General features: G+C 36.6%; 1 protein-coding gene across 4 annotated transcripts; it reads right to left on the bottom strand.

Annotated features, from left to right (window-relative positions):
- Positions 1-1,839: 1,839 nt before the first annotated feature.
- nexn (nexilin (F actin binding protein)) lies at positions 1,840-15,043 on the bottom strand. 4 transcript variants are annotated; one of them, XM_052093661.1, is made up of 15 exons: positions 14,705-15,043; positions 12,707-13,169; positions 12,289-12,480; positions 11,755-11,839; positions 11,488-11,636; positions 9,616-9,816; positions 9,309-9,488; positions 8,951-9,133; positions 8,447-8,638; positions 7,459-7,506; positions 5,641-5,835; positions 4,421-4,642; positions 4,080-4,268; positions 3,544-3,907; positions 1,840-3,393 (listed from the first exon to the last, which is right to left on the bottom strand). In XM_052093661.1, the coding sequence occupies exons 2-15, from the start codon at positions 13,100-13,102 to the stop codon at positions 3,380-3,382; spliced, it is 2,610 nt and encodes an 869-aa protein (XP_051949621.1). In that variant the 5' UTR covers positions 13,103-13,169; positions 14,705-15,043; the 3' UTR covers positions 1,840-3,379. The 4 variants fall into 4 exon arrangements, with proteins under 4 accessions (XP_051949621.1, XP_051949620.1, XP_051949619.1 ...); XM_052093660.1 differs by having other exon boundaries at positions 8,951-9,139; positions 12,707-13,144; positions 14,705-15,041; XM_052093659.1 differs by having other exon boundaries at positions 8,951-9,139; positions 14,705-15,040.

The raw sequence follows: 15,043 nt of genomic DNA, 5'->3' as shown, positions 1-15,043 counted from the left end.
TCATTTCATTCTTTCTTCTGCTAAACACAATCAAATATTTTTAGAAAAATGTCTCAGCTCTGTAGGTCTATACAATGCAAGTGAATGGTGGCTAGAACTTTGAAGGTCCAAAAAGCATGCAAAGGCAGCATAAAAGCATTCCATACCAAAAGTAATACTAGTCCATATCTTCAGAAGCGATATGATAGGTGTGGATGAGAAACAGATAAATAAATAAGTCCTTTTTTTACTATAAATCTGCACTTTCACATTCTTATTCTTTTGTTTTTGATATTTCACATTCTTCGTGCATATCGCCACCAACTTGGCAGAGAGGAAAATGTATTGTAAAAAAGGACTTGAATATTGATCTGTTTCTCACCTACACTTATATCACTTCTGAAGATATGGATTTAACCACTGGAGTCTTATGGATTATTTTTATGCTGCCTTTACATGCTTTTTGGACCTATACATATATATCTAGCCACCATTTACTTGCATTGTATGGACCTGCAAAGCTGAGATATTCTTCTAAAAATCTTTGTGTTCAGCAGAATGAATAAAGTCATAAATCTGGGATGCATGAATGTGAGTAAATCATGAGAGAATTTTTGGGGTGAACCATACCTTTAAGATAAGTATATGGCATTTGATCAATCCCAGTTTTTTAGATTATAGTGTAGCTAATTGTACTTTTGAACAACACGATCAAGATGCCTGCTTTTTCTTCACTACAAAACACAGATAATTTTCCCAAGCATTGTGAACCACGAGAAGTCCTTTGTTCTGAGTGAAGGTAAGAATGTAGCTGTGGGAATAAAATTAATTACACTAAATTAATACTGTGGTGATATGGGCATGGCCGAGTGACATCTGTGGAGAGTGAGGCTGGGAGAAGAACATTATCGTAAAGAATTGACATCTGTGGGATATGATCTCTAACAGCTGTTTTGTGTTACAGTGAGAGCTGGAGAAGGATAAAAAGGAATACAGACCACTGGAGGTGAGAGAGAGCGACACACAAAGCTGTGTGTGTGTATGCGTTTATGTTGAGCTGAAAAGCTACCAGAGTTACAAAGAAAAGTATCAAAAATAAAAGGCTTACGTTGGATTGTTCACCTGGCCCCCACTTCCTCCTTCATTAGACAGCTAGTGATCTGACACAAATAAGAAATAAATCATTTGTTTTGATATTTTTCTTAATGAGTTTGACTTTAAGCAGTAAAAAGTATTTTTTTTAAATCAATTATTGTTGTTTAAATTGAAATAATGTTTTATAGACTTCTTCCAGTTTCATGTTGCTGTTTCAAAAAGAGAAATTCACCTGGACCCATTTATATTGTTCCAAGTCGGTACAAATAGCACTTTTGTATAAGGTTGGAGAGTATCCTGAAGGTAAAATTAAATATGTATTTATATCATGTATCTTGTGCCTTGAATTAATATTTTGACATTGTACACTTTTAAAGATGTCACTTATTGTCAAATTCAGATAGTAACATAAAACTCCATCTTCCATCAATGTGCAGCCACTGTAAGAAACATTTTGCTGTTGGAAGAACGTTCTCTGGACAGGTAACCCTATAGACATTCAGAAATACAGTTGCAGTTAACCATAAACCTGACTCTGAGTTAGGAATCTCTAAATGTGCATCCCATTTCCTCTAGAAATTAGATCAAGAAGATCAAGTATCCTTTAAGATACATTTTCCTAATTTATTCTTTTTTAAGATCTATGTTTAATGCCTTAATTTTAGCTATTTTTATTGATTGGCTTTTTTGACATGAGTTGGACTTTACATTATCATGTAATCATGTGCATTGTTCATAATAAGAGGCATCAACCTCTAAGGTTTTATTAATTTTATTATAATTTTGTACATTACACAAATATTCTTCCTAAAACCTAAAATCACCTCTTTCTAACCTACATACACTGTCCATACATTTCATTTACTCACAACACATTAACATAGAAACATCTGGGGATGTTAAAGCTCCATGTACATTTTAGTCAAAACTTTCCATACTCGAATCACAAAGTGAAAAAAAAAAAATCTGAGCCTAAACTGATGTGCTTATAGGAATTTAAAAAAGATGCAACCACAGCCCCCTTAACTGGAAGAATTAACAAAGACTGAATCAAACATGCAAGTAATAGCCTATGTCTCATTCATTCTAAGGGTATGAAATCCTTTCTCAAGGAAATAGTGAGTATATTTAATGTTGTACATGGGTCATATACAATTTGGTGACATTTCAGCTTTGAAACTTAAAAAAAAATAAAAGGTTTCATCACTAAAGGGACATGCCAAAAATTTTATTTGTCATACCGGTAAAGCTAAATGATTAAAATGTTGATGTCCATCCAGTTAAATGGGCAGGGTCAGAGTGGAAAATAACAGGGTGGACATTCAGTGGATAAATTAGCCACTATATGGTCTGTGAATTATATCTAGCCAACATATTTGTAAACTTACACTATATTAATAATTGTACTTCTGTTCACATAAATATATTGAAATGTTTAAATTACATTAATTTCCCATGCCTGTATATCTTTCTATAACATAAAATGTTATGCTTGACCACATACTGTATGACTAACACCACAAAATGAAAGGAATCATAAATGAAACAAGAGTTAAAAACTTCAGATAACTCAAAATAATTTTGATGAATGGCTGATGTCCACCTAAAGTGTGTGTGATGACATTTCATAACATACTGTATGTATATCTTCAGTTAATGTTCATAGTATCATGACATAACAGGGTGGAAAATAAATCAAAGAACACACAAAAAACTCCACTGTCAGTGTTAAAATTACACATTTACTTGTTAGTGAGAGAATGTTTACTAAACTCATAATTGTATGGGGGAGGAATAGAAATCTGATTGAATTTTTTTTTTTTTTTTTATCATTGATGTGTTGAAAATTATTTATGTCTTAATTTTTAATTTTTTTATTTTTACCAAGCCTATTCAAATTGGAATCAGGTGAAATTATATAATATACTGTAAATACTACAACTTGTACTGTGGGCTTAAATGTCACCAAATTGTAGGATGAACCACATACTGTACTACAAACTGTATTCAATTTAGCGGATTTCATTTTCACCTATGCTTTTCACTTATGCTATTTAACAGCTAAAGATCATGAGAACAGCATCTGTATTTTGGCACTAATTCATCCCAAGTAAGTATTTTTGTAGACCGTGAGTGCAGCATCTTATGTAAACAACAGATTGCACTTCATTATTGAGCATATCTTTGGGAGGAATGGCAAAAAAGAATTCCGCTCCTTCCTCCTCAGTTTTTGGCCCTACCGTGAGAAATGAACTAAGAAAAGAAAAACATTATAGTCTGGGAAAATTCCAGAGGAAGGAGAGCATCAGTAGTCCTCAGCTGGAAAGAGAAAGACAGAGATAAAATTTCATTAACAAGAAGAAGAGGTCCCAAGTGGAAGTGGATGAGGAGCGTACAGTCTTTTTGAGGTTAGTGGCGGCATGAGAAATATCAGCATGCAGGTGGTTAGTGGAGACGGGGACAGCTTACTTTCAATCGTGAGAATGCAGGTGCTGGCAGCAGTGCCTCGGCTGTTGACGGCTTTGCACATGTACTCTCCTTCATCCTCGGGGAAGGTTTCTGGTAAGTAGAGGCAGTAGGTCTCCCCTCTTTCAATGTACTGATAGTCTTCCGAGTCTGGAAGCACCTCACCCTCAAACCACCAGGTGACCTCTGGCTTGGGTTCTCCTGTGATCTTCACTGTGAACCGTACAGGCTCAGCGTCAACCACTGACTGGTTCTTCAGGGGCTTTTTAAACCATGGAGCACCTGACCTGGCATGGTCCTCTTCGTCCTCGTAGGCAGCAGAGCCATTGATAATACTACCCTCTTCCTCCTCCTCTTCTTCCTTTTTCTGACAAGACACATGACAAGGGTTGCACACTCAGTCAGTTGGGAAAAATAGCAAAACAACAGAAATCAAACCCTGACACACACATGCAGTTCTGACATGCATTAGTGTTGTCATCATGTCCAGTAAGGGCCACCCTTTAGCTTTTAAACAAAGCAGCCCAGGAGAGGTTTACTTTTTGCAGAGCAGCGTCAATCTCTTTTTGTTCGAATTGCATCCTCTGTAATTTCTGCTCTTCAACCCTCCGCTTCTGTTCCTCTTCTCTGGCTTTTGCCATTTGTTCGAACCGTGCACGCATGTCCACTTTCTGTCTGAATGGTACATCCTCTACTTTTGTTGGAGTTGTTTTGTCCTCATCTTCATCCTGTGGAAGAAGATAGCAAATCATTCATTTCAAAGCTCCAGTAAGGGTATGTTTTTGGAGAAAATTTAGGTAATGCACAGTTTCTCATGGGTTTTCAGTTGGAATGGAAAAATGACATGAACTTTTAATTTGATATGCCCCCTTGCTCTTACCTCTTGACAGCGCTCTGCCTCTCTCTCCTTGATTTTCTCATCAATTTCTTTCCTCCTTGCTCTTTCCTCCTCGATCTTCTTCTGGATATCCTCCTCTGTAAGCTGCTTGATCTTCTCAAACTTGGACTTCAGTGTCTTGGCTTGGATGGAGCCAGTCCGCTTCAGCTTTGTTAGCTCTTCATACTCGGCACTCACCACCTCAGAACTTTCATTGATCTCATCCTGAACCAAAACAACAAATCACATTTATATAAGTGGCACGTAGGGATGGTTCAAAGATATAGATCAAACCTTGTCTGATTTCTCTGTTAAAAAAGAGTAAATGACAGTGTCACATGTTGTTGAATGATATATGACTTTGATTTGGTCTTTAATATTTATAGCCCTATCCTAAATATTTTCAGACACCTAATATTACATATTAAACAAGCAAATATGGGAGACTGGGGCTAGTTACGAGGGCTAGACCACTAGCTACTTTTTTATTCCAGTGAATATTTCTTAGTGTGGGTTTATTTTTGAAAGTCAAGTTTTCCCTTTCAAATACCTTAGTGCTTTATACAAAAAAAAACTATTGAATATTTTCACCATTATTGCCCAGGACAAAAGATACAGTTCATTGAACACCCGTTGACCTTTTTGTGACAATTTGCCCCAGTAGTGGGGCAGACTATGGGGTAAGGAACCTGCCATTAAACCAGTGGTGTAACTTTCATGTAAACATTGTGGGGACACGTTTCCCAACCCTACTACCCAATCACCACCACCAAAGCAAAATCTATGTTTCTCTTTCAAATCTACACCTGCATTAAACTACCTATTTTTGGCTTTTTAGGAACATGAAAAACAATTATGAAGCGCAAAAATATTCCTGAAAGAGCAAAAATGGAAAAGGTAACACCAAAATATGCAAAACATATTGTAACCTAAAAAATTATTGAACCTGCTATGGAAAAAAAAAAAAGCTACAACAAATTTACTTTAGAGGGTAGAATTCACTAAAAATAATTTTAATTTAATTAGGTTATTAGGTAATTCAAGTTTTGAATTAGGTGTTTGAAACCAACATATACAACCTCTGCTACAGAAAACACACATTTGTGCAATTGACTCTATTTGCCTTGGGTTTTTTTTTTGTTTTTAGAATGTTTTTAGATATAGCCATTGTGACAAATGGCCCGGTCTCCCCTATAATGATCATATTGGCATGTGAAACCGACCTCGCCCATCTCTTGCCGCAACTGTTCAAATTCTTTCTTCTCCATCTCCATTTTCTTGCGTTTGGCCTCCTCTTTGCGTTTCCTCTCTGCCTCCTCTTTCATCTTTAGCATCTCCTCAAAGTTGATCTCTAGTTTTCCAGAATGTATTGCTTCCTGTGACTCTGTCCGCACCAGAGTTTCATCATCGTCCTGTACCTTTCACCAAAATGGGACACACAGACCTCATCAAAGCTCAGTTCAGCCCTTAATATATTGCATTTGATTAAATATTATTTTTATATTTTTTGTTTATCTGCTTTACTCATAGTCCAGTTCTATTGTTCTATATGTTTGACTGAGAATAAATAACTATGCTAAATGTACAATCAATACAACCAAGATAATTAAACATTTAGATAATTAACCAGTAATCAAATAACATGTATACATTTCCAATTAAAGGGGTCATGACATGAGAAACCAAATTTGCCTTGATCTTTTGGTATATAAGAGGTCTTTGTATCATTAAAACGTCCTGCAAGTTTAATATTTTAAGACGTCCTCCCCATTCTAAACGAATCATTTATTTAATCAAGCTCAAAATACAGCTCGTTCTGGATTCATGGTTAGAAGTGACGTATCGGTTAGAAGTGACGTAACAGCGTTTGCATATGACCGCCTCCAGCACAAGATAACTACGCTTTAAGCGCAAGACAGCTACGCTCATTTCGTATCGCCGTGCGCATTGCACAAGTGTTCAGTCGATGGACAGCGAGCTCTGACAGAGACTACTTGTGCACAGGAAAATTACGATGCCACACAGATGTGCTTGATCCTGGCTGTGGTCAAACAAAACCTCTGAATAAGCTGCCGAAAGATCCAGACGTCAGGGAAAAATGGATGCAGTTTATTTTTTGCGGACGTTCCAGTCACGGCAGTGTTAACTTCAGCGTTTGTTCTGTACATTTTAAGGATGACTGTTTTGAGAACAAATCTCAATAAGATGCTTTCTTTGCCAGAAAACTGTTGCTCAAAGATAAGTCCGTGCCGACTATTCTGGGAACAACGACGACGCAAACTGTAAGTAATCTATTTTAAACTTTAAACTACTTTTTAAAGCGCAATTTCATTCATTATGAATAATCACAGTGTTTTTACTTAGTTTACTTGCATATTGTTCTGGCTGGGGGCGTCAATAATTGATACATAGGCACTGACGTTAGCCAATCATAACAGTGGGCGTTAACACTGAAGTCTTAAATGGAAAACGCCCCCAAAACAGACTGTTTGAATCAGAGGATGAGAAACAGGGTGGGAAAAGGTCATAAATCACTAGATTTTAAAAGTTTTTCTTAAAAAAAAATATATTAATACTATAATTGCACCTAAGGGAACATAATAATACAATAAAAAAAACCATGTCATGACCCCTTTAATAGGAACACGATATTTTTACTCTGATAGACTAAAAATACATCAAAACACTGTAATCACATAAAGCCAAGAATGCAAAGCGCTACATTATTACAGTTTGTTACTTGTTACTGAGAGCAAAAGTAGGCTATACAGCAGCAAAACATCTGGACCCCTTAATTCTGTTCTGTATTAATATTTAAATATAGATTCCAATAATACTACACTGCAAAAAAGTATCTTTGTCATATGTACAGATAAAAATATGTAAATATCCTTAAAACAAGACAATTTTGAAAAGGAATATAAAGACTTGTTGTATTTTACTTCTAATTTTCTAACAGACATTTTTTGCAGTGTAATCAATCCTTGTTGCAACGCTGATCTTTAGCAGGCTTACAGTTTCAGTTAAAAAAAAAATCTTACTTCTCCATCTCCACATCCAGTCATATTATCCTGATTCAGTCCAGGGCTCTTAAAGACACAATTTGAAAAGCGTAACAGACAAGCATTGCAGCTATACCATTTGAGCACACTGTATTTTCTGACATGAGCTGTGTGCCTCTTCACATTTGCAATTGAATTAATTATTTTAGATTAAATTAGAGACCTAAAGTATGGACTGAAATTACCACTGGTTAACAGTTGTTAGCTGACTAAACACATGTGCTCAGATGATAGAAATATATTTAGCAGATTGCATTTCAGCTTACATGCAGCACAAAGTATGTTTATGTTGAAGAATGTTATTAATCAGAACAGCAATTTTATAATTTACTAAATAAAAGCCTATTTATGGACAACCTTTGATTATTTAAAGGGTTAGTTCACCCAAAATAAAAGTAATCCATAAGACTTCAGTGGTTTAATATATGTCTTCTGAAGGGAAGCAATCACTTTGGGTGAGAAACAGATCCATATTTCAATCTTTTTTTACAATAAATCTCCACTTTTACTTTCAGAATTTGAAAGCATGTGAAAGTGAAAGTGGAGATTTATAGTAAAAAAAAAAAAAGAGAGAACTTAAATATTGATCTGTTTCTCACCCACACCTATCATCAATTTGGAAGAAATATTTAAACACGGGAATCATATGGATTACGTTTATGATGACTTTATGTGCTTTTTTGAGCTTGAAAGTTATGGTCATCATTCACTTTAATTGTATGGACCTACAGAGCTGAAATATTCTTCTAAAAATCTCAGTTTGTGTTCTGGAGAAGAAAGAGAGTCATACACATCTGGGATGGCATGAGAGTAAGTAAATGAAGAGAGAATTTAAATTTTTGGGTGAACTATTCATTTAAGATGTAGTTTCATTAGTTTAATCTTGCCACATGAATTAGTGTAGGACATTGACACACAGGGCATGCAAACATGAGTGAATATGTTACATCCCATGTAAACATCCTACCATGTTCTTGCGAGCTTCTGCGAAAAGTCTTTTCTCCTCTTCCAGGCGTCGCTTGGCTTCTTCCTCTTTCCTCTTCTGCTCCTCTTCTCGTCTCTGTCTTTCCAGATCCTCAAAGCTGATGGCCAACTTCCCAGGTGTGGCCCCATCTGAGTTTATCATGGCAAGCAGGATGTCGTCATCATCATTTAAAATCTAAGGGTTAACAGAGTTATGGAAAGAAAAATTAGTGTAGAGCATTTTATGTCTAATAAATATTGTGCTCCCACACCTTACAAAAAAGAACTGTGGTGGTACCATGGTAAAGTAATATCATATTTTGATATACTGTATACTTTGGTACTTAATGATTACCATGTACATATATTATATTCTTGACATTGTACTCCAAGGTACTTCAAAGAATACCATGCAAATACCTTAGTGTATGTCCAAAAACCCCCATAAAACATGTTATTACACGTTTTGTTTGTAAGAGCCTTTTCAGAAGCTCATGGATGAACTAACCATGCTTTTTCTGGCCTCAGCAAAGGCCTTTCTCTCTTCTTTGATGCGCCTTTTCCTTTCTTCCTCCACTCGCTTATGTTCCTCTTCCAGTCTCTGTTTTTCCAGCTCCTCAAAGCTGAGTCGAAGTTTACCAGGCCTGAATTCTTCCTTTTCCCCCAGAGTAACCTGAGTGTCCTCATCATCCTGGAACTGTGATTAATTATTTATTCATATTCAAAGACTTTAGCACAACTCTAAATGAGCAGCTTATTGCTCACTATTAAAACCATATCACTTACACTATAGTTAAACCTAGACATGCACAGTTGATCTGATTTAGTGAAACTTTTTATCTACAGGCTGTGGAAAATATACCCACCATGCCCAGCTTGGCCTCTTCAAATGCTTTTCTCTCCTCCTCCAGTCTGCGTCTGGCTTCGTCCTCTGCCTGCTTTCTCTGCTGTTCCTGTCTCTCTTTTTCTTGTTCTTCAAAGGTCAGACGCAGTTTACCAGGGGTCACCTGCTCCCTCTCTTTGGGCTGATACTCTGTATCCTCCAGCTTTTAAGAGACAGAAACATTATTACTCATTAGTTTTTATTAACATAAGGTCAAACAAAGCATTATTTTATTATTTTATAGTTCACATTGTCATCTCTAAAACCAGGTCCAGAAAAATGTCCTTTACCTGTTCAGCTATGGAGCGACGCTTGGCCTCACGGAAAGACCGTCGGTTCTCATCGTATCTCTTCTTCTTCTCCTCCTCAGTCTGCTTCTTTAGTTCTTCTTCTCGGCTCTTCTCCATGTCCTCAAAGTTGATCTGGATCTTTCCTGGTTGTTTCTGTGATTTTGCAGGCACCACTCTGACCAAAATACTGTCATCTCCTTCCTGTCATGTCATGAAGAGGAGCCCAAGGCAATTACATTAAGATCAATCTTAACATTGGAATCAACACACATCGTACTGAAAGCATTGTTACTGCATTCAAAAGTCAATGTTAACTTCCTATTTTTTAAGATTCTTTAAAAAAAATCACAAACAGGCTTAATCTGAAGCAATAACACATTTTTTAATTTATACTCCTTTGACCTGCATGATTTCATGCCTGAGCACTTAGACCGGTTTGAGATAAAGCCTGGCAGCAGAGGACATTCTTTTGGTGCAGTTGCTTCCATTTGTGTCATACTAGACAGAGATATGGGACTGCTAATTCAAAGAGTAGGACCTACAAGTGGTGTGGGAAACAGTTGCCAGTCACATGTTGTCCACGCTTGTTAAGTCTGGCTCCATAAAGTGTGCAATTTTCCTAAATTTAACACCTCTGTGCAATGTCAATGCAGCATTGTATAAAACTGGCATGCCTTTGTAATGGACAATGGACCATTTGGTGTTCATTTCAAATGATTATATTAAACTTTTGTAGTTCTACATCTAAATGCCCAAGCACAAAATGTAGCTTTCTGTTCTTTATTTACAAAACATAGGCAGTTCATATATTGCTTAGAAGTATATGTTCACTGTTTTGTATTCCACCCAGATTTCATATGCAAACATGAGTATTCTGTTTAGTAAGAATAATACTAGTATAAAGCTGAACTCCTGTGATATGAATCCAATACGAGCATCTGTCCTCCAACAAATTTAATTTAAAAAATCACAGTTCACATTCACAATGTTTTAGTATGCTTGTTAAAGGGATAGTTCACCCAAAAATGAAAATTCTCTCATCATTTACTTACCATCATGACATCCTAGATGTGTATAACTTTCTTTCTTCCGCTGAACATAAACAAACATTTCAAAAAGAATATCTCAGCTCTGTAGACAATGCAAGTGAATGGTGACCAGAACTCCAAAAGACCAAAATGTAACTCCTTTTTCACTGTACATCTTGTCACTGCAGTCTCTAGGCATGATCATGATTTCAATCTCCATTACACTTCCTTGTACTTGACACATGCGCAGAGCACTAGGTGGCGCTAAAACAAGTGTAATCGAGCTTGAAATCATGATCACCAATGAGACTGCTGTAAAGAAGTAAAGTGAAAAAGGAGTTATATTATGGTCTGTTTCACCCAAAACCAACAGGATTGCTTCAGAAGACATTGATTAAACCACTGGAGTCTGAAGGATTTTGTTTAAGCTGACTTGAAGTTCTGGTCACCATTCACTTGCATTGTAAGGACCTACAGAGCTGAGATATTGTTCTAAAAATCTTTCTTTGTGTTCAGCAGAAGAAAGAAAGTCAATCTTATTTTAGATGGCATGAGAGTGAGTAAAAGATGAGAGAATTTAAATTTTGGGGTGAATGAACCCATTAAAATAACGTGTTCCCGGGCGTTTATGTGCTTTCATTGCTACTTAACTCCATTCCATCATTTTGCTTACATACTAGCAGGTTTTAAAATAGTACTTTAGGTTATAACAGAGGATTGTTTGAGTGATGGCAGATACTGTATGCTGCAGATGGTGATTTTCCAATAGTGGAAGTAGCTGCAATTAAATCTTTCCTCCATAGTGCTTACAGCCACACCATGTTATCATAACATCCTGACTCACCTCCTCTGCTTTCTTGGCCAACTCTTTCTTAATCTTGGCCTTCTCCATGGCCTCCTGTTTAACTCGCTTCTTTCGCTCCTCTTCTGTTCTTTTCCTCTCCACCTCCTGCCTCTGTTTCTCCATCTCAGCAAACTTGCCCTTCACACTGCCTATGAATGGACAGAAAACAAACAGTTGGCATTAGTAATGGGATTACATTGCTGTTACAATGAATACGCTTGGTCTCTTTTTGAAATCAAATCCCTCCATTTTCTTATTTTGCCTCACCAGTAATTTTGGGAACGTAGGATTTTTCTATCTTGGTCGGCTTCACCTCTTCCTCTTCATCGCTGGAGGCAAGGAGTTCCTTTATCTGTGGAAGATCAGACAGACTTTTTGTGAGGTTAGGCGTTTTATCCAGGATCAGAAGCCATGCTGGTTGTAGCAAGCCAAGCAGACCTTAATCCTTGTAAGACAGGCACATATGACCTACTGGGGAGGATGCTGATTGGACCATCAAATGTGACATGGACAAGGGATCAGTAGAGTGTGCATGCAGCAGGCAAGCATCACAGATATTTGTTCATGGGTATTTTACTGATTACGGAGGCTTTTTTGTAAGAAAGTTTGTGTATATCCTTTTAAATGCCTGGAATCAGGCTAAATCTTAAGTAAACCATAAACAACCAACAGGCACTATCCTCATTTACCTCAAAACAATAGTGGCATCTATAATGTGTTATAAGTGACAGTGGGATAAGGCAGAGCAATCAATGGATGAAGTAACAAGCAAGGTGTTGAGGGGAAGATTTCTGTACTGACCATTTGCTTCTTGCGATTGTATTCTCTCTCTTTAACGTATTGCTCCCTGCGTTTCTTTTGCTCTTCCTGACTTCTCTTTTGGTTTCTCTCTTCTCTAGCTTTCTGCATGGCTTCAAATTTATTCTTGACATCTTCTTTCCCCAATTTAGGAACATAACTCCTCTGTACAGGTTTAGATGTTTTAAACAGTTTCTTAAAAAAAAAAAATACAAAATGATATAAGTAAAAGAGAGAAACAAAAAATTTGGTAATTCTTGTTGACAGAAAGGCAATCATTTATAAGTAATCATTTTGCAAACAAAGATTATTGATTGCAATACAATTACATAATATGATTTTGATTTTTTGGATTCAATAAAATAGCATATATATATATATTTATACTGTATATAATATGATAACATATTTATTTTAATACCTCTTGTTTTAGTGCCACTTCTGTAATATTAGTCACATTCGTGTCATCCGATGCATCAGCCACATCATCCATGCTATCCACTTGGATGATATTTGCGTCATTTGTTTTCGGGACCCTCTCTCGCTTTCTTGCCTTGCCAGGGGTCTTTGTCTCCTGTTTGGGCTCTTCCTTATCTGCTAATGTGTTCTTCTGTGGTTCATCTGTAACATCGTTCATTTCCACCTCTTCAATCGTGCAACTCTTGTCATGCATTTCAGCTGTGCCGTGTGTCATGTTTTCTTCCTCTTTATGGTTTTCTTCATTGATCATGTTTGTATCATTAGCATCAGCTGAGTCGTTTGTGTTTTCTGTGTCGTTTACATGTATTGTGCCTGTTGGAACATTCGCCAGACTCATCACTTCAGTCGTGTTGCCGTTTCAGCCACACAGTGACAGGGCCTGTTGCAAGATACGTCAGATGAGGCTGACATTGGGAGAAAGACATAATCACCACAAGATTTCATTGCTAAGGAAATTCATGTTACATTCTTACACTCTTTTAGTTTCTTTAGAACTGATATTAAATGAGTATTATTGTAGAATTATTAAGTGACATTAATATTCTTATTTCTAGATTGTTCATACTTATGCCAAAGACTTGAGATTCAAAATAGCTTCTCTTATTTTTTTTAAAAGGTACAGAAATGTTAATGAAGCCAACTTTGAATCCTGAATACTTAAAGTGTTAGGAACTGCAAGAGAGTTGGTGGTCTACAACAGATGATAGCTGAATGCATGTGAAGGGGCGGCCTCTACCACCAGTCTAATGGGACATGCAGGCCCTAATTTTAACCCCAGTCGCACTCCAGCCATGTGATTGGGGCTATTTTTACCTGCAGACATGAGCTGAGACTAAGAGGGGGCCTGCACCCAGATGGCACACCCCTGACTATATGACCCATAACAATGTGCACAAGAAAATTATAGATGTTCCATTTAGTTATAGATGTTTTCTCTTCTACAATGCAAAAGTACAATTACAAAATGGCTAAATATATCTGGATTTTCATCAAGTATCATTGTATTTCACAAGTTATCCAACAACCTTCATCTAAAATCCCACAATCCCAGAAAAACAGACAGATTAACCCATGCAGAACAGAGAATCATCATTTTGGGATGGCATACTACAAGTGCAATCTTATGTACCACAACATGAATCTGTCTTTACAGGTAATAATCTAAACTGCAATACACAGTCACTCTCCTCTGCTATTTGTATTGAAGAAATATCTCAAAAACTCACTGTTCTGCTGACTAAAACTCACAACTAACCACACCTCACTTTTAGTGCAATTTGTTTAAAAGCATTTTTCCTGCTAATGCTTAGAGATAAAGTGTATACAAACTATTAAATTAGATGATCAGCTTGATTAATCTGACTTAATCTTCTCATTTAAGGTTACTAAGTCCAGAACCTTGCTGGATCACCTAAGAATAAATGTTTTTGGTACTAAACAGTATACCCAGCATTGCCTTGATTCCCATGTGAAATTCACACTCAACCCATGCATGTCAAAAAATTGGTCATGTCAAAAGTATGCCTTTGGGCAAGAATTCTGTTCCCTGTCATTTATTCATGAACATGCACTCAACATAATATAATACATATATCTTTATCCTCTGGTAGAACAAAATCGATTAATCCTTTTCGAATATAGTATAATATTGCCTTCATGCTTTATTTAATGGCATGTGTTTTAATCTTGAACCTCTAACAGTTGTTATTTTCCTTTATTATTAAAGTATACTGTATTAAAATAAAGGCATTTCACATTATTATACCCTTGAGCTAATAAAATAAACTATAAACTATTATCAGGAGTCTATACAGAGAAAAGTAAAATGATAAGGTCAAACTGTGCAGCTAATGCACTGTAGGCCCTCACTTGCCCTTTGCTATTTTTTTTTTTTTTTTTTATGTATATTTTTTGTCCATATAACCAAAAAATATCTTACCTTATTTAGAGTGATATTCTCCCTATGTTTTTCATACGATTTTTTTCCCCTAATTCACGGTGGCTTTGAAAATGATAGAATCAAATCTAAATTCCCAAGGCACAGGTTTAGTCTCCTCTTCCCGTGCGACTAAGAGGCAAATGAGCGCAGTTTGGTATCGGTGGGCGCTATCCATAAAAATATCTTTCCCCCTCTCCATACCGCATTCCGCACGCGCCACCGACTGACGGCCTCAGCTGTCGCACCACATATGTCTCTTTATCTCTTGAGTGTGAGGGTCTTGTACATGAATTTATAATAGTTTCGACAGTATCGTTATTGACAGTTGATTGTTTGGTT

Source organism: Xyrauchen texanus, chromosome 27 (assembly GCF_025860055.1).
Source record: "Xyrauchen texanus isolate HMW12.3.18 chromosome 27, RBS_HiC_50CHRs, whole genome shotgun sequence".
In the NCBI taxonomy this organism is placed as follows: domain Eukaryota; kingdom Metazoa; phylum Chordata; class Actinopteri; order Cypriniformes; family Catostomidae; genus Xyrauchen; species Xyrauchen texanus.
This window is presented reverse-complemented; position numbering and strand designations above follow the sequence as displayed.